Source organism: Hemitrygon akajei, chromosome 3, assembly GCF_048418815.1.
Source record: "Hemitrygon akajei chromosome 3, sHemAka1.3, whole genome shotgun sequence".
NCBI classification, from domain to species: domain Eukaryota; kingdom Metazoa; phylum Chordata; class Chondrichthyes; order Myliobatiformes; family Dasyatidae; genus Hemitrygon; species Hemitrygon akajei.
Window position 1 is genome coordinate 178,706,410 of NC_133126.1, and position 20,157 is coordinate 178,726,566.

Consider the following 20,157-nt stretch of genomic DNA (forward strand, 5'->3'; position numbering starts at 1 on the left):
TACCAGGTTTTCAGGGTTTTTAGTGTTTATTTGGCAGTCTTGCTCGGCAGTCTTCTTCATAAGAAATGGAATTTGTAAAGTGAAACACTTTGTAGTTATAGCAGAGACTGAGACACATGAGAGCAGGCTGAAAAAACAGAGGCAACGAGAGCTGCGTTCGCACGCGTCCGACTGATCCGGCCTGCATGAAGCTGCATTTTGCTCAATCCGGCCCGTGACCTAAAATGAGTTTGACACCCCTGCTCTAAGCACTCTACCAGGAATATTGTCTGGTCCAGCAGCCTTCTGTGGGTTGACCCTGCACAGGGTTCTTCTCACATCAGCCACAGTGAGACGCAGCACCTGGTCATTTGGAGGAGGGGTGGACTTCCTCGCCACCACGTCGTTTTTAGCCTCAAAACGAGTGTAGAAGTTATTCAGCGCATCCAGGAGGGAGGCATCACCTGCACAGTCAGGTGATGTCCTGAATGCCCTTCCATATGTGCCGCGTGTCGCCATTGTTCTGGAAGTGGCTGTGGATTTGCTGGGCGTGTGCACACTTTGCCTCTGTGATGTCCCAGGACGGTTTGGTGCAGGAGGGAAGGTTTCAGATATTTGGATCATTGGGCTCTCAGGGAAGATGTACAGAAGGGACTGTTTGCACCTAAACCGAAAGGGGACTAATCATTGTGGGAAGGTTTGCTAGAGCTGTTGTGAGGGTTGGGGTATTAAACTAGAGTTGTTGAGGGACAGGAACCAGAGTGCTAGAGCAGATAGTGGTGGTTGTGGGGAAAGATGTTGTTAAGCTGATATGCAAAGTCAGGAATCAAAAGTTTGAGCATAGTGGGAGTAATGTTCTGACTTATGTATATTTCAATTGTAGAATTATGACATTGTAACTATCAGTGAGACTTGGGTGTGGCTGGGGCACGACTGGCAGGTCAGTGTTTCAAACACAAGGTTGTGATAGATGATTTTAACTTTCGACATAGTGATTTTTTTGTAAAAAGACTGGATGGGAGAGTTTGTCAATATCGTAAGAAATCTTTTCTTAAGAGGTCCAAGTAGAGAGAGTGGTACTTGATCCTTTATTAGGGAATGAGACAGGGCAGGTGATAGAAGTTTGCGTAGGGGAAAACTTTACACCTATTGATCATTATACCATTAGTTTCAAGGTAATTGTGGAGAAGGGTAGGTCTGGTCCTCTAGTTGAGATTCTAAGTTGGAGAAAGGCTAATTTTGATGGTATCAGAAAATTTTGGCAAGTGTGGATTTGGCAAGTTTTTCTGGCAAAGGTGTACTTAGTAAGTGGGAGGCTTTCAAAAGTGAAATTTTGAATACAGAGTTTGTATGTTCCTGTTAGAATAAAAGATTAGGACAGCAAGTTTGGGGAACCTTGGTTTTCAAGAGATCTTGAGGCCCTGGTTAAGTAGAAAATTTATGTAGCAGGTATAGGCAGGTTGGAACAAAGGAGGTACTTGAGTATAAGAAATGGAAAAAACACAAAAAACCAGGGCTAAAAGAAAGCATGAGGTTGCTCTAGCAGACAATCTAGGAGAGTCCCGAGGGCATCTATAAATTAAGAGCAAAGAGATAGTAAGGGGCAGAATTGGTCCTCTGGAAGATCAGTGTTGGCATCTATGCATGGAGCTGAAAGAATGAGGATCTAAATTGGATTTTTTTCATTGTCTTTGCCTGGACACAAACATAAAATCTATGAAAGTGAGGCAAAGCAGTGGTGAGATCATGGACCATATACAGATTACAGAGGAGGAGGTGTTTGCTGTCTTGTGGCAAATTGGATGGATAAATCCCCAGAGCCTGACTATGTGTTCCCACTGAACACCTTGTAGGAGGCTGGTGCTGAAATTGCAGGGGCTCTACTGGAGATACTTAAAATATCCTTAGCCACAGGTGAGGTGCCAGATTGGAGGATAGCTAATGTTTAGGAAGTGTTCTAAGAATGTCAGGAAATTATAGGCCAGTGAGCCTGAAAATTAGTAGTGGAAGGTATTCTAATAGACCAGATTTAAAAATATTTGGATAGAAAGACTGATTAAAGATGGTCAGCATAACTTTGTGCATGGTAGGTCATGTCTAACCTATCTGAATTTTTTTGGAAAAAGTTGAAGTTAAGGCAGTGGAAATTGCCTACAAGGACTTAGCAAGACCTTTGACAAGTTCTCCCATGGGAGATTGGTCAGGAAGGTTCAGTCATTTGCCATTAACAATGAACTCTTCAATTAGATTGACTTTGGCTTCGTAAGAGAAGCCAGAGAGTGGCAGTGGATTGTTTCTCTGGTGGCCTGTGATGGGTGATATGCCATAGGGATTGGTATTGGGTCCGTTGTTGTTTGTCATCCAGAGCGTTGATATAGATGACAATGTAAACTGGATCCACAAATTTGTGGATGATAGCAAGAATAGTGTGTGGTGGACAGTGAGGAAGACTCTTAAGCGTGCAGCAGGATCTGGATCAGCTGGAAAAATGGGCTGAAAGATGCCAGATAGAATTAAATGCAGACAAAGTGAGATATTGCCCTTTTAGAGGGCAAACCAGGGTAGGTCTTGAACGTTGGGCTGTTAGGCACTGGGGAGTGCTTCAGAACAGTGGTTTGGGAATACAGATCCATAGTTCCTAGGAAGTGACATCACAGATAAGGTCATGAAGAAAGCCTTTGGCCTTTGGATCAAATTGAGTACAGGAGTTGGAATGTTGTTAAAGTTGCATCAGATGTTGGTGTGGTTTATTTGGAGTTTTTTGCAGTTTTGGTCATCTACCTAGAGATAAGACGTCAAATCAATAAGATTGAGAGAGTGCAGAGGAAGTTTACAGGGATGTTGCCAGGACTTTGAAAACTTGAGGTTTCAGGAAAGGTTGAATAGATTAAGACTTTATTCCATATTCTGTAGAAGAATGAGTGGAGATTTGATACAGATATACAAAATGGAAGTGTATAGATGGGTAAATGCGGGCTTTTTCCAATGAGGTTGGTTGAGACTAAGGGTTAAGGGCAAAAGCTGAAATGGTTAAGGGGAGGGGGAGAGTCTGATTTAGAGGATGGTGAAATTAATGCAGTGAGCTGCAGAGTAAATGGTGGTTGTGGGTTTTATTTCAACATTTGAGAAATATGGGTAGGCACATGGATGGGAGGGATGTGGAGAATTATGGTACTTTTGTGAGTCAGTGGGAGTAATAGTTAGGCATGGACAACATGGGCCAAAGTGCATGTTTCTGTGCTGCAGTATCTAGCTTGGAAACCATTAATCTGGTCATGATCATCACTGCATAGGCATGATGTGTGCAAAATGCCACATTTCCTTCAATACGGTGGTGATTAGACTTGAAAGAAAAAAGCTGTTCTGGCTGAAAAGAATTGTGGAGTATTCAAAGTTGACAAGGAAAATCCAGTTTTTAGTGAGTGTTGCTAAAAGGTTAGTCCTTATATTACTATCAAATTCCTCTACAAGGCGTTTAATCACTAATTCTGCACTATTTTGAATTGGCAGTTAGAGTCATGTTAAACCCAGAGAGATCTGCTTAGAAGTTTACTGATTTTTATTTTCTTTTTTCTACATTCAAATAGTCGGCGAGGCTCTGGCCTGGGCAAAAGAGGAGCAGCTGAGGCTCGCCGACAGGAGAAGATGGCAGATCCTGATAACAACCAGGATGGAGCAAATTCTTCTGCACGCACAGAAGATGTACCTCAAGGAGCATCAGGTCAGAAAGCTGTTCTCTATTGGTTTAAGGTGGTGGTGGCATCCGTCGGTCTCGAGAGACCATGGATTTGCGCCTGGAGTTTCCAGGGCGCAGGCCTGGGCAGGGTTGTATGGGAGACTGGCTGTTGCCCAAGCTGCAGGCCTTCCCCAAAGGAAGAGCACTAGGACCCATGCAGCTTGGCACCGGTGACGTTGCAGAGCAATGTGTTGTTAAGTACCTTGCTCAAGGACACAAACACGCTGCCTCAGCTGAGGCTCGAACCAGTCAATACCTGGTTTAAGGCATTGACTTGAATAAATCACAGTAGATCTTTCCATGAGAGGGAAGCCATTCTCAATGCTTCCAGATTAAAAACTTGAACACCTGTACTTTCATTTGGTTTGGAATATTCAAAGTGATTTATGCTTTGCTTCGGTACTTAATGCTAGTCTCAAAAGTTTACTTGTAAATGTTTAAAAAAGGCTGCTGTGGCCATTCCCTTGAAGCATTTAAGTCAGAGTAGGTTGTTAAATAAAGTTTGAGGTTTTAGAGGCACCTGAAAATTTTTGACATAAGTGGGATGTGTTCCCCTGTAACCCAGTGAGTCTCCAGTCTTCCGGTGAATATTTTGAATCTTATTCTGTAATACGTTTTGAAACCTTTGGAACTAAATGTATCTGTTCACAATGCAAACATAAATCTTCATCACATTTATGATTACTTCATTCATATTTCCTAAAATGGCTGCTTTTTTCTCTAGGATTTGCATGTTAAAATCAGCTTTAATGAAATTTTTATAGAGGGGCAAAATATTCAGATTTTGGTTCATGTAGTCTTTTAAACACAAGCTGGGTGCTTTATTAAAAAGTTCTTTGTAATTATTCTTGCTCTTAATTCTTATCTAATTAGTTTTGTTTTGAAAAGCTGATGGCATGCATGATAGCTAATATTGCATATTATTTATGAGGGAACAATTCATTTAGATGTTGACTCCTGTTGTGGAAGGTGAACATGAACAGTGATTGCCTTCAATGCTTGCAGTAGTATTTGTTAGAATATTTGAGATACTCAAATGTTATTTGAGTTACTGAAATGATTTATAAGTTAGTCATTAAAATGATAGTGAACTGTTGAATATATATTTTGCTAGACATTAGGTGATTAAAATTTAGCATATTTTTATGCTAAATTGTATCCAGTTGAAGAGTCACTCAAATGGCAGAAAAATGAAGATGGTTGTTGCCCATGGAAAACTTGTTTGCATCCTTTTAAATATTTTAAGAGCCTTCAGTTAAGTCTTGATCAGCAAAAAATAGTGACTGTTTTATTCACTGCAGCTTCTAGTTCTGTGGCTGGAGCTGTTGGAATGCCAACCTCTGGGGAGAGTGAGTCTGATGATTCAGAGATGGGTCGACTACAAGGTAAGAAATCTTCCACCGTAATGTGCTGTTAAAGCTATGCACTTGTATTCATGAATTCACTTCTGTGAAGCCAGAAGATGCCCCTTCTTAGTAAACTTTAGGAAAAATTGCCCTTCACATATTTTGGTTGGGGGAGGTCCTTTATACAAATGGTTCAGTTGAAATACTTGTGGAATGTAATTGTTGTGCCTAAGAATAGGATAAGAGTCCATAATGGGAAAGGCATTGAGTTTTATAAGTATATTTGCATTAATATAAAGTCAGCTGTTTCTGAATTTGATCTTGAAGCTTGAAAATTTAAACCTTGGACATGGCGGAAGATATTTTTAAATCCGCCATCTGGGCATCAAACTGACATCACAGTATTTGATTTTATTTTTTGTATAATTGGAAAATACGAAATTTTCCTGGGAGCATGATTTCTTCTTGCTTGGTAATAGCTTGTGTCCCCTTCAAATGGAAGACAAGTGAAAGAGCTCAGTTGCTGTCAGAGAATTATATTCCCCTCGCAGTGGAAAATGGTGAAATGTCTGCAGGGCATTTCATCACACCCAATCTAGAGGCAGGAAGCTGGACATAGTAGATGAAATGCCTCATAGTATTTGAGGTTTTTGTGGTGAAGACATTGTTACTTTGTTCCAGCTACTTCATAGTGAAGTTTATAAAATGTTAAATAGGAATTTACCCTCTTTTCCATACCTCTTGACTATTTATTCCAGTTTCTTTGAAGCTTCACTTTGTCTTCTCATAATTTTTGTTTTCCCCACCCCAAGCTGAAATAGTTGCAGCTTTTGTGTAAATGCAATCTTGGGCTGATGTTGCTCATTATGCACTGATATTTATATGTGGAAACCAGGTGGGAATTTATTTACACAAGTTGGTAAGTGCATTATGCTTTGTATCTATTTTGTGTAATCTATATACTGCAAGGAATAACTTCCATAAATTTCTAGGCTTTCTCTTAGAAACTTGCTCAGTTGTATATTTTTCAAAACAAAAATCAAAATGAGTTGTAATTCTCCTAGAGTTCCCGGTGAACTGAACACTATTGTACTGAAAATGTTTTACCAAACCAAAGCTTGTCCTTGTCTTCCAGCTTTATTGGAGGCACGTGGCCTTCCACCCCACCTTTTTGGTCCTCTTGGTCCACGAATGTCCCAACTTTTTCATAGAACAATTGGAAGCGGAGCAAGTGAGTAACCACGTGGATATTTAATTCATAGAATAATTTTACTATAAATTTGTCAGACTTCAAAAAAGTTGTATTTTTTAGTCAACAGCAATGTGTAAAATATCCATCCTTGATTTTGCAACTTTTCATGTTTGTACAGGATATAACTTTTCCTTTTTGAATGTAAAGTCTCTGCTTCAATTACTCTTGGGTTAATTACTGCATGAACCAGATGCTGGGGAAATTTGTAGTTTACTCCAACAATGTACCATGGTGTTCAGTTAAAAAGTCCTATTCTGGCTGATGTAATTTCTTTAACACCATCCAGTTTGCACACCAGCTGTTCTTCTAAAAATTGTACTTATTTAACAAATTGCTAAGACATTTCCATTTATCTTTTATCTAATGGATTTGTATATTTTGGAATTGGCTAGCAATTTCAACTTGAAGCTTTCTATCTTAGTATTTTGTCATGACATCCATCTGGGCATATGACCAAAGTGAGGGACAGTATTTTGCAGTGACTGTGCTGCACATTGGTATGGTGTGGCCTTGTAGTTTTTCTCCAGTCTGGGTAGTTGAAAGAATGTTATTACAGTTGATATTACTAATTCTCCTTCTCAGCAGAGCTAATCTACAGACATGATCTCAAGGCAGCTGCAAAATGCAGTTACAATAGTAATTCAGTTACACAATTGCATTTGAAATTCATTTATTTCTAAGGTTCCAAGGCACAGCAGCTTCTACAAGGTCTGCAGGCTACTGGAGATGAGAGTCAGCAACTTCAAGCGGTTATCGAAATGTGCCAGTTGTTGGTAATGGGCAATGAAGAAACCCTGGGAGGATTTCCAGTGAAGAGCGTTGTCCCAGCTTTGGTTGGTATTCTGAAGCATCTGATTATTTTTTTAAGATGTGTAACATTCAAAAACTGATGCCTCATTATTTGATTATTTTCATTTACATAACATCTTAAAAATATTGATTGAAGTTCCAGGGTTTTCAATTTGAGTTCAGCCCCCAAGGAATATCACTTTAATGACTGTGGTTAAAGTTCTTGACATTTTTAGTTGCACTGAGGAGCGGCTTTCATGTGTATCTATGTTAAGTTGTAACCCAATTTGAACTTTGTTTCATTTACAGTTTAGTCTTTTGTTTGCACTCAGTTGGTTGTCCATGTGAATAACCAATGTGTTGTTAATGTCCAAACTCTGGAAGAGTAAGACAAGCCCTGGGTTTAATATAATGGGTGGGAACCTCCAAATAAAGGAGGTTTGAGCATAGTTGAGACATTAAAAAGTGAAGCAACCGCAGCAGTTGTATTAAATGGGTGACTTGCTTTGAATGGCATATCTTCTGAACCTTGACCAAAAATAGACTTGATGAAACTAATTATTTCTACTTGGAGAGAATACGGGTTCAAAGGAAATTGAAACACTTTCCACTAGGAAAATTAGGAAGGCCATTTGTCAATTTTAAATCTATAGAGTTTTTGTTTTTTTGTCACATTGTAGGATTGAATGGTGGAGTAGTCCTGTTAAATAGCTTAATGTTTTTACTGTCCCTGGATATGTCATCTCATTCAGTTTAATATTTTATATGCCTTGATCCTTGAAATATATACATGAGCTATCATCATTAATAATTTCTTATTCCTTTGCAGATAACTTTGTTGCAGATGGAGCACAACTTTGACATTGTAAGTATTTTGTATTGTTAAGTATTTTATTTTGGAATAGTTGCTTAGATATTTCCCAAGCTTGTTCATTTATTCAAATGGCATTACCTGTTTTAATATGATAGATGAACCACGCTTGCAGAGCGTTGACTTACATGATGGAAGCTCTACCTAGATCGTCGGCTGTGGTTGTTGATGCAATTCCAGTCTTTTTGGAAAAGGTGAGATAATTGGGTCAGTTGCAAAAAATGTCACTATCGGTTCCTTTTGTTGGTGTTCTATTCTTATACTGATATTAAAATGATATCTGATTTGTAATAGCAGGAAAATGTATTTCAATAGTGATATTTTTAATTACGACCTTGACTATTGGCTAAGGTTTAACAGTTGTGACTTCAACCATTTTTAATTTGGGCATTCATATGGCTTTCCCTTTTGGCGAAGGGAGTATTCTGTTACAAATAGTGTGAACGAAGGCTCCTAACTCTGATTTCCCATCCCCTTTCATAAAACTATATTTTCAGGCCATTTATTGTAATTTTCTCTAGGCAAGTGTTGCAAACGTCAAATCTTAACTATGTAATTAATTACTTTTAACTGCTATGAAATGTTTAGCATCTTTACAGGCTCCTGGTGATTTCTAAAAATCAGGAATTTTCACTTTAAATCAGCAAAACCACAATATGATGCTGACATTTTTTAATTTGCAACAATGATTTAAGCATTTTATTTCAAATTTAATTCTAAATATTGCCACTTGACTGCCTCTGGCTTCTTTAACCCACCATTATGCTGTCAATCAACAAAGTACCAGAATTCCCTCAATCTCTATCTCCCTGCTTTAAGAAACTCCTTACAGTGGTGTTCAACCTCCATGGAAAAATATGAATGCATTTTGAAGGTTTTCTACATCTGATCTTGTTGCATAATTTCAGGGATATTTGTAAGATATAACTAGTCAGGAATTGAGTTCAAGAGTGGTGAGGTAATGTTGCAGCCCTATAGAAGCCTGGTTAGACCATACTTGGAGCATTGTGTTCAGTTCTTGATGCCTCATTGTAGTAAGGATGCTGAGGCTTCAGAGAGGGTGCAGAAGAGATTTACCAGGACACTACCTCGATTAGAGAACATGCCTAATAAGAAAAGGTTGAGCGAACTTGGGACTTTTCTCTTTGGAAATGACTTGTCAGAGGTGTATTCGATGAGAATCATCGATAGTGGCTAGCAAGAGTCTTCTTCAAAGGTGGAAGTGGCTAAAATGAGAGGGCATAGTTTAAAGGTGATTGGAGGAAAGAAGAGGGAGATATCAGGTATTTTTTTGCACAGTGAGTAGTGAATGTATGGAACATGTTGCTGGGGGTTGTGGTAGAGGCAGATGTATTCAGGACTTCTATGATTTTTTTGGATAGAATCACAATGAAAGGAGTGCTATGTGGGACAGAAACATTAGATTGATCCTGAAAGGTTGGCACAAAATTGTGGGCCATTTGGCCTGTAATGTGCTATACTGTTATGCTCTAGCAATGATGCTTCCGTTCTGTTATAGGTATTCTCTAAAAGACCTTCTGCCATCTTGATTTGTTCTTGTGCCATGTGTCTCGGCAATTCAATCACCAATGTGGAAAAGTGACATTTAAATTGAATCTCAGCTGATGTCTTTCTCTATCTTGATAAAATGGTATTCTCCATGCTGTTAAATTCATTGGTTATTTTCTAATAATTGATTCACTAGATTTTGGTGACAAGGGCTTTACACGTAGTTGAAAAGGTAATTTTGCAGTTGCTGCTATAGATGGGCAGTTTTAAAAAAAAAAAAAATAATTTTCATAACTTGTTTCTCTCCCATAGGCCCATCACAGTTTCTGTAATTTCAGTCAGTGACCTTTGGTAGTTGACTTTTCTGAATACTAGTCAGTTGGCCATAATGGAAAACAGCACCAACGTGTGTGTGCACATCTGGTATCTACGTGAAAAGAATGGTGAAGCATATGCAATACATGGAATGTATCCCTCAACAGTGATAGAGGGCACTGGCTTGACTTTGAAGATGGTTAGCAGCCCTCAACAGAATATGAACGAGCCAAGGACTAGGTGACCTCAACAGATTAGGGCCTAAACCATGGAATATCCCAAGTCATTTTCCCTGCTGCAGGAGTCATCTTCATTTGGATCCACCAATCTTTGACTTTTGTAAATTCTTTTTTTTAAAAAAAAAATGACATACTGGTTATCAGAGTGCAAGGCTTTTCATGTTTCAAAGGTACATTTAATACCAGAAATGTATACAATATGCATCCTGAAATGCTTTTTCTTTGCAACCATCCACAAAAACAGAGGAGAACCCCTAAATAATGGCAGACAGTTACCCCAAAGTCTCCCTCTCACATGTAATCAGCAAAGCAACGATCACCCTCCCCCACCAGCAGGAAAAAAGCATTGGCACTCACCACTGAGCGCTCAAGCGTGCAGCACAGCAACAGCAAAGGCAGATGCAGCACCCCAAAGACTACTCGTTCACCCAGTATTCCGCATTCCACAGACTCTCTCCCCCGATAAGGGAGAAGGAGCTGTCTCAGTTTCACAGCGGTGGGGTGGGTGGTCATAAAAAAACAACGATGTTAAAAGTCCATTGCGTCGCTTTTTCTGAGCTCTATACCCAAAGATCTCGGGTCTTTGGGCTCACAGCCAGAGATATTCCATCTCCCACAAAACACTGATTTCCTGCCGGGACATCGACCTTCAGTACGCCTGTCTCCAGAGCCACGAGATGCTGAGACATCAAAGGCGAGCTAATCTCTTAGGCCACATCCTTGGCATATCGAATAATGACCAGTCGTACTAAGATCATTAGTTTTCATACTCACAGCAACGCACACAAAATGCTGGAGGAATTCAACAGACCAGGGAGCATCCATGGAAAAGGTAAACAGTTGATGTTTCGGGCCAAGACCCTTCATTAGTCCTGATGAAGGGTCTCTGCCCGAAACATCGACTGTTTACTCTTTTCCATAGATGCTGCCTGGTCTGTTGAGTTCTACCAGCATTTTCTGTGTATTTGATTACCAGCATATGCAGATTTTCTTTTGTGAGTGGAGTTCACAGGCTGAGTGTAGAATTCACAGACTTGGCCAGCATTTAATTACCCATCCCTAACTAGCCACAAAGCTGCTGGTGATCTGCCTTTTAAACTGCTGAAGTAATTTCAGAATTATCGGAATTTGATCTGTGAACTCTTGGTATTGACTTTGAAATTTAAATGTAAATTACATTTGGAATTTTTATTTTGAAATTGGTGTGGTTTCCAAGTGGACTAAAGGTTCAGTATTTTGCAGTAGTTAGAATCGTTTTGCATTGCAATGAAAGTATTGTTTTTGCTTAAATCAACAATTTGCCAAAAACCGAAGATGTACAATGGAAGTCAGTTCAAAAGTGTTTTACTAATTAAGTAATCATGATTGTTTTGGTTCACATTTTGTATTGCAGAGCACTTTTAAAGACCAACTAAAATTTAAAGTATTAAAAAAAACTGGTAACTGATCTGTCATTGGAAACTCTTAAACATTTTATGAAAGTAGCTTCCATGTTTTCTAGCTTCAAGTCATTCAGTGCATTGATGTAGCTGAACAAGCTTTGACTGCTCTGGAAATGTTATCTCGAAGACATAGTAAAGCCATTCTACAAGCTGTAAGTACTGCCATAAGTGTCTTTGGTGTGTTGAAGAAGATGTTACTGAAATTCTGAAATGACTTTATATCCCATGGAAGGTAATGATGCTTGGCTGTAAACATAAGGCTAGCATCTCTTGGTTTAGCCAGAACTTGTGAGCCCAGATAATGATTTGCAGATGAGATTTTGTTTTCATCTGAAAATTTTAGGATCAAAGTGGGAAACTAATATATGTCGGGATTTGTATTGTAGCTAATTTTATTGCCCAATTTTCCCTCGTTTTGAAAATATCATAACAGTATCTCCACCACCTTTGTAATATGGATCGAACAGCTGAACACCTCAATCAAAAATAAAACTAAGCTTAAACCTTTTTTAAACCCATATGGAAACTGCACCAGATGTTAGAAGGCTTCAGTTTTAGTAAAGTTCAATTTTAATTTTGGTAATCTTATCAGTAATTGATCAATTATTTATAATCTATAATTGTACCATTGCATCATTGAGCCAAATATTCATGGAGAGAAAGGCAGCACCCAAGTCAAAGAACAATCTTGGAATTCTTGATTTACTCAAGTTAAAAACTTGCAATAACCTGTATTTGCCAAGGGGGACAAAAGCTACTCATTGTACCTGGAAGTGTGCATTGCCCTGTGGGGTTTTTAAAGGACAGGAATAATTCCTTGGCTACAATATTTTGAAATATTAAAACACAATTACTATAAATAAAAAGCAGATGCAAACAATTTATTTATCTGTGTAATTAGATTAAATACTCTTTGCTTCATTTAAGAACTTCCACCTTGACACTTCTTGACTTGTCTTTCAGCAACCAATACTTTTGATTATCAAAACTTTTCTTGAGTAAATGCAGTTTCAGAGTTGGTTTTGTGAATGATCTTTTACTCTTCTCCTAATCCCCTCTCAGTGCATTTTATTTATTTTAAAGGGTGGATTGGCTGATTGCTTGCTCTACTTGGAGTTCTTCAGCATTAATGCACAGCGAAATGCTTTGGCAATTGCAGCAAACTGTTGCCAAAGTATTACTCCTGATGAATTTCACTTCGTTGCTGATTCATTACCTTTGCTAACCCAGAGACTGACTCATCAGGTACGAAAGAGGCATTTACTATTACTAATGACAGTTAAAGATGTATCAATTTTATAGAAATATTGTAATTTTGAACAAGGAGTAATTTACAAAACCATGCTACTATTTGCTTTGTAAGCCTGTGACTCCATGCATAAATGCCTACAGCTATTGGTGACAATTAGTGTTCTCTTGATGGATATCTTTTGATTACCGTAGATTCCGGATTATAAGCCGCTACTTTTTTCCCACATTTTGAACAGCTTTGAACTCTGCGGCCTTTAATCCAGAGCGGCTAATACATGGTTTTTTTTTTCATGCCGCCTCGTAAACATTTTGCCTCGTAACAGTAGACCAATAAAATTGATGAGTAGTTCACAGAGGTCCAATGAAATTGTACGATAAATCAAGCGCACTTTCACAATTAAATTATTGTAAATCAGTCATTTGTACTCACCCTCATCAACATGGAAAATACTCGAAGAAAAGCAAGACCCGAGCGCGTCAGACCCGATTAGACCCGATCGCGTTACGCAAGCGCGTCAGACCCGATTAGACCCGATCGCGTTACGCAAGCGCGTCAGACCCGATTAGACCCGATCGCGTTACGCAAGCGCGTCAGACCCGATTAGACCCGATCGCGTTACGCAAGCGCGTCAGACCCAGCGCATCAGACCCGATTAGACCCGATCGCGTTACGCAAGCGCGTCAGACCCGATTAGACCCGATCGCGTTTCGCAAGCGCGTCAGACCCGAGCGAAAACGCTGCTTTTAAGTTAAAGTCGATCAATAACTTTTCCTGGTAGGCTGCAGTATATATATTTTTACCAGTCGCTAGGAGATATTGGAATGTTGTTCGTGCTGTTCAGTAAAAAAGTATATGCAACGTAATTTGTGTTACTGATACGTATGTATATTTAAAAGTAGCGGTGCGGCCTAAAATCCGGTGTGGCCTTTACAATTAAAAAATTGATTTTATTTCTAAAATTAGAGCCAGCGGCTTTTAATCAGGTGCGCTCTGTAGTCCGGAATCTATGGTAGTTTAGATTCCTTTCCCTTTCCAACCCCTCTTCCTGCCAGTTAGTTTCTAACTCATATTTTCAGAAAATTGCTTCCAGTCCGTACTTGTACCATTTTGGATTTTGTGTAGATATGTTGCTTTTAGTGGTGTAGGTTCATGTGGTTTGGAAGTGAACCAGCTGCAAGTCACATCAGAGAACACTGATCAACTAATCTTCCAAAATTTAAAGTGAAGCAGGGTTTTTAAAAGTTCATTGATTATAAACTGAATTCTATTTATTATAATTTCTCAGTCCATTTGCTACAAATTCTGAATTAGTTGTAGTCGTGAAAGTCCTTGAGCTGCTACAAAATGTCACCTGGTAGAAAACCAAGGGTTTTTGTCTAACGTTTACTGAATGAAACTTTAAAATACGTTGTAACTGGCCAGCGTTTCTTACTTTACAATTCATCTTTTTATAATGTGCATTAAGGTCTTTCATAAAGCTGAATATCAAAGTATGTTGAATTTTATTTTGGCAAGTCTAGTAGAGCTTTCACAATATATATTATGGTTGTATCAAGGATTAATCCAATGGTAAAGATACTACAAAGCCCGTGAAGGCCACTAAAAGCAATATATCTACACTATAAATTTTATCCATCTTTTATTCACCATTTATAATGAGCCATTGTATCCCCGTTTTCCCCTCAGGATGAATTAGATGATTATATTACTTTTGTCATGATAAGACAAGTGACATGGAAGAATGCTGTAGTGTTGAGGCATTTGGAGGAACAAACATTATGGAAAGGATAAATTTGGCATGCAGATTTATGAACTTTTTTCTTTTACAATATTTTTATTCAGAAGAAGAAAAAAATATTTACAGAGTGCAACACAGATACATCTCAACATAACTTATGTACATTCACATATTGTAATAAAATTGATCAAAATGTTATAGCATAACACATAAAGGTATACCACTCTGTAATCAAAAATTTAAAGATAAGTCATACATCATAAAAGAAATTTTTTATATTTAAAAAAAAAAGTCAGCCCCCTACCAACTACCAAAGAAAAAAGCTGATGGATGGCAATGGATAATTAGAAAAAAAACATTCACTTAAGAAGAGAAGATAAAAATATACATAAGTCTGTGCACTGTTAAACTTTATAAATTGGAAAAGTAATTTAGGAAAGGTCCCCAAATATCATAAAAAGATTGTTTCGAATTTAAGACTGAGCGGCGGATCTTTTCTAAATTTAAATAAGACATAATATCACGTAGCCATTGAAGATGTGTAGGAGGGGTAGACTCCTTCCATTTAAGCAAGATTGCTCTTCTTGCTAAAAGAGAGGTAAAAACTAAAACCTGTAGGTCAGGAGTATTTAAAGTTATATCTTCATTTGCAATAATACCAAACAAGGCAGTAAGGGGATTTGGGTCAAATTGGACCCTAAAATGTTGAGAGAAGGTATGAAATACTTCCCGCCAAAACTTTTCAATTGTAGGGCAAAACCAAAACATATGAATTAAAGAGGCATCAGCAGAGTTGCATTTATTACAAAGTGGAGAAACATTCGGGTAAAAACTGGAGAGCTTCTGTTTAGAAATGTAAGCTCTATGAACCACTTTAAATTGTAGAAGAGAATGACGAGCACAGAAAGATGATTTATTAACCCGTTTAAGAATTTTATTCCATCTATCATCAGAAATCTGACAATTTAGGTCATCCTGTTAAGCTTTTTTTATTTTATCTAAAAAAGTCTTGTCTAGAATCGATCAACAAGTTACAGATACCGGTAATAGAATCATTAACAAAAGGTTTTAAATTTAAAAGATTGTCCAGTAAATTTTTATCAGGACCTATAGGAAAAGTAGCTAATTGGAAACGTGGAAAATCTCTAATTTGAAGGTATCTGTAAAAATGTGTTTTTTGGGGAGTGCAAATTTATTTGACAATTGGTCAAATGAAGCAAGAGATCCTGAGATAAACAGGTCCCAAAAACACTTAATACCTAGTTCATCCCAATCTTTAAAGACTTTATCAGTCATGCAAGGGATAAAAAAAAATAATTATGGAGAATGGGAGATGATAATGAGAACTCAAATAAACTGTACTGGTTAAGTTTGACTCAAAAGAAAGCTTTATCTGATTGCTCACTACAACAATTCTAAAGTTGCAGCATTCAGTAAAGTAGACATCTATATTTACTTTCCTGGTCAATAAATATAATAGGCATTTGTCAGAGCTTTGACTTGTGCTGCCTCTGCTACTGACCAATCAAATCTTGCATATTTCTAGTAGTGTCAAATTTCCTTTATGCATTTTGTTTCAGCAGCCAATTTTGGTAAACAATTTGATCAAATAGTTTTATCCCTAGAGCAATTGCGGGTTTCTAAAATCCAACAGCAAATTTGCTGGTTTCTTGATCATAATAGAATCCACTTGTATTGGTGAGACACATGTAACTTCATCCTCCCTCTTAAACTTTGTACTTTTGAGTTTTAGTATTCTTGTATTGTCATCAGTGGACAAATTTAACACTACTAGTGACCACAAAACCGCTAGGTTTCCATTGGTGGGGGACACTTTTGACTCTTCCCCTTTTAAGAAAAATTTCTTCCCCGGCATTCATTTGAAAATGCATCTACAATTACTTGGTTACTTCCGAAAGCATAACTAGCAGTCTGCTCAGTCATACCAAGTTGTTATTTTAGTAACATAAAACAAGACTGATAATCTGGCAACACACACTAAATGCTGGAGGAACTCAGCAGGCCAGGCAGTATCTATGGAACGTACAGTCGATGTTTCAGGCATTATTTTGGCCATACACATCTCAGGAGTATTTAGCAGAGAATTTTCAGAACTAGACATGTTGTTTAGGTTGCTTGCTCGCTAACACTACTTGGGCATGCATTCACTCACTCAAAAGCATCATGTTTCAGATTCAAGTATTTGCAGTATTCTACCTCCTACACGTAGAAGCATTTCTGTATTTAACCGATCGTCTTCCATGTCAACAAGAATTAAGTCAGATTGTAGGAATTCTGTGCTAAGTGGCTCTTACTTCTGACTCTCATAAGCCTTTACACGTTTAAAAATGATCCTCATCTCTTGCTTGAGTGAGTGGAACTCTGACATCTTAGAGAAAGCAGTCTATTTGTCACTCCATTCACATCTTTAATGTTGACTCCCTCCACCATTAGTGGGATGTTGCTCCCACAAATCTACAACATGTCCTGCAGCAATCTTCAAGACAATCACTGAGTACCACATGCAGCCTGAGCCACCTGGAAAATCAGAGATTGGGAAAAGTAGCACAGCAGAACAAGGAAATACTGCTGCTGTACAAGAGTCCTCCAATTGGTTTCCCAATTTTGTGTGGAGCACCCCGTTACAAAACAGTCAAACTTTGCCATTCGTATTCTTAAGGACAATTAGGGATTGTCTTTGTAAGCCCTGCATGCTGAGTGAAGAATTTTTGAGTATTGTGAAGGTGAAGCTTTGTCAGTTATTCCACTTTAATTTCATTTTTTAAAAAAATAAAGATAAACTTCTTGTTTTTGATCAGGACAAGAAATCTGTTGAAAGTACTTGCCTGTGTTTTGCACGACTGGTTGACAACTTCCAACATGAAGAAGTAAGATATTTTATTTGACAATTTTATGAAATGCTGTTCAAAATAATGCTCTGAGAAACAAAAACTGTCATGTCAGACTTTTCAGTGTTGAGTAAAATGTCAATAGGTAAGAAAATTTATCTATGGTATATAGTCATCTACAGGATGTGTTATTGCGGCATTTGGAGTTGATAGTTGAAGTGCGGATTATATTTTTAACTTCGTGTTGCTAGGAGAAGCAGAATTTGGGAAATAGCCTGAGAGAGACACAAGATGCTGGAGGAACTCAACAGGCCACGCAGCATCTATGGTATATATTTTTTTAAAAAAGTACACTCAACATTTTGGGCTGAGACCCTTAGACAGAACTGGAGGAAAAAATGAGTGGATTTAAAAGTTGGGAGGAGGGAAGGAAGAAACAAAGGTGAGAGGTGAAACTGGGAGGGATGAAGTAAAGAGCTGGGAGGTTGATTGCTGAAAGAGATACAAGGCTGAAGAAGTGGGAGTCTGATGGGAGAGGACAGAAGGCCATGGAAGGAAGAAAAGGAGAGGCACCACCAGAGGGAGGTGATGAGCAGGCAAGGAGGTGAGAGAGGGTAAAAGGAATGGGAGAATGGTGAAGGAGATGGGGATCGGCATTACCAGAAGCTCGAGGAAATCTATGTTCATGCCATCAGGTTGAAGGCTACCCAGATGAAATATAAAGTGTTGTTTCTCCAACCTAAGTAGCGACAGTAGAGGAGGTAATCAGTTGACATATCAGAATGAGAAGTGGAATTAAAATGGGTGGCCACTGGGAGATCCAGTTCTGACAGATGAAGCACAGGTGGTTAGCGAAGCGGTCTCCCAGTCTGCGTCGGGTCTCACTGATTATACAGGAGGCCACACTGGGAGCACCGAACGTAGTATATGACCCCGACAGGCTCACAGGTGAAGTATCGCCTCACCTGGAAGGACTGTTTGGAGCACTTGTTCAGCTTGCAAGGATAAGTGCCAGGAGGGAGATCAGTGGGGAGCGATGAATGGACCAGGGAGTTGCTAAGGGAGTGATCCCTGCAGAAAGCAGAGAGTGGGAGGGAGGAGATAAGGACGTGCTTGGTAATGGGATCCTGTTAGAGGTGGCGGAAGTTACACAGAATTGTGAGCTGGACACAGACTTGTTAGGTGGTAGGTGAAAATGAGGAACCCTATCCCTGGTAAGGTGGCAGGAAGATGGGGTGAGAGCAGACAATCAGTGGATGTTGTATATTTGGACTTTCAGAAGGGCTTTGACAAGGTGCCACACATGAGGCTGCTTACCAAGTTAAGAGCCTAAGGCATTACAGGGAAGTTACTAAGATGGATAGAGCATTGGCTGATTGGTAGGAGACAGCGAGTGCCAGTGACTGGTGGTGTTCTGCAGGGGTTGGTGTTGGAACCACTTTTTATGCTTTATATAAATGATTTAGATGATGAAATAGATAGCTTTTTTGCCAAGTTTGCAGATAATATGAAGATTGGTGCAGGTAGGGTTGAGAAAATAGGTAGGATGTAGAAGGACTTGGATTAGGAGAAAGGGCAAGAAAGTGGCAAATGAAATACAATGTTGGAAAATGCATGGTCATGCACTTTGGTAGTAGAAATGTGCAGACTATTTACTAAATGGGGTGCAAATCCAAAAATCTGAGATGCAAAGGGACTTAGGAGTCCTTGTGCAGAACACTCTAAAGGTTAACTTGCAGGTTGAGTTGGTGAGGAAGGCAAATGCCACGTTAGCACTCATTTCAAGAGGTCTAGAATACAAGAGCAGGGATGTGATGCTGAAGCTTTATAAGTCACTGGTGAGGCCTCACCTTGAGTATTGTGACAGTTTTAGGCCCTTCATCTAAGGAAAATTGTGCTGGCATTGGAGAGGGTCCAGAGGAGGATCGCAAGGATGATTCCACGAATGAAAGGGTTATCATACGATAAACGTTTGATGGGTCTGTACCAGCTGGAGTTCAGAAGGATGGGGGGGAATCTCATTGAAACCTTTTAAATGTTGAAAGGCGTAGACTGAGTAGATGTGGAAAGGATGTTTCCCATGGAGGGAGAGTCTAGGACAAGAGGGCACAGCCTCAGGATAGAGGGATGTCTATTTAAAACAGATGCATAGAAAATTCATTAGCCAAAGAGTGGTGAATTTGTGGAATTGTTGCCACAGGCCAGGTCGTTGGGTGTATTTAAGGCAGAGATTGATAAGTTCTAACTGGACATGGCATGAAAGTTTATTGGGAAAAGGCTGGGAACTGGGGTTGAGGAGGAGGTGAAAAGGATCATCCATGATTGAATGCCAGAGCCGACTAGATGGGCCAAATGCCCTAATTCTGCTCCTATGTCTTATGGTCATCTGGAATTGAGAGAAGGGGTTGACGTTTTTACAAGTAACAGGTTGGAAGAGGTGTAGTCCAGGTAGCTGTGAGTCAGTGGATCTATAATAGACATCAATAGACAAGCTGTCTCCAGAGATAGACAAAGATCAAGAAGGGAGATGGAGGTGTCAGAAATGGACCAGGTAAATTTGAGGGCAGGGTGGAAGTTTGAAGCAAAGTTGAAGTCAATGAGCTCTGCATGGGTCCCGGGAGCAGCACCAATGCAGTTGTTGATGTGTTGTAGGAAAAGTTGGGGATGGACACCAGTGTAGGCTTGGAACAAAATCTGTTCCACATAGCCGACAAAAAGGCAGGCATAGCTGGGGCCATGCGATTGCCCATGGCTACACTTGTTTGAAGGAAGTGGGAAGACCCAAAGGAGAAATTAAGAGTTGAGCACAAGTTCTGCTAGACAAAGGAGAGTGGTGGTGG

General features: G+C 39.1%; 1 protein-coding gene across 9 annotated transcripts in view; it reads left to right on the plus strand.

The window, feature by feature from the left end:
* Positions 1-20,157, plus strand: part of trip12 (thyroid hormone receptor interactor 12) — a 142,348-nt gene that overhangs the window by 47,380 nt on the left and 74,811 nt on the right. For all 9 annotated transcript variants that reach the window (XM_073041471.1, XM_073041480.1, XM_073041472.1 and 6 more), the window contains 9 exons: positions 3,567-3,700; positions 5,017-5,100; positions 6,197-6,292; positions 6,995-7,146; positions 7,932-7,967; positions 8,072-8,167; positions 11,538-11,630; positions 12,562-12,723; positions 17,288-17,356. In XM_073041471.1, coding sequence (XP_072897572.1) covers positions 3,567-3,700; positions 5,017-5,100; positions 6,197-6,292; positions 6,995-7,146; positions 7,932-7,967; positions 8,072-8,167; positions 11,538-11,630; positions 12,562-12,723; positions 17,288-17,356 — 922 coding nt within the window. The remainder of the gene's footprint in view (positions 1-3,566; positions 3,701-5,016; positions 5,101-6,196; positions 6,293-6,994; positions 7,147-7,931; positions 7,968-8,071; positions 8,168-11,537; positions 11,631-12,561; positions 12,724-17,287; positions 17,357-20,157) is intronic.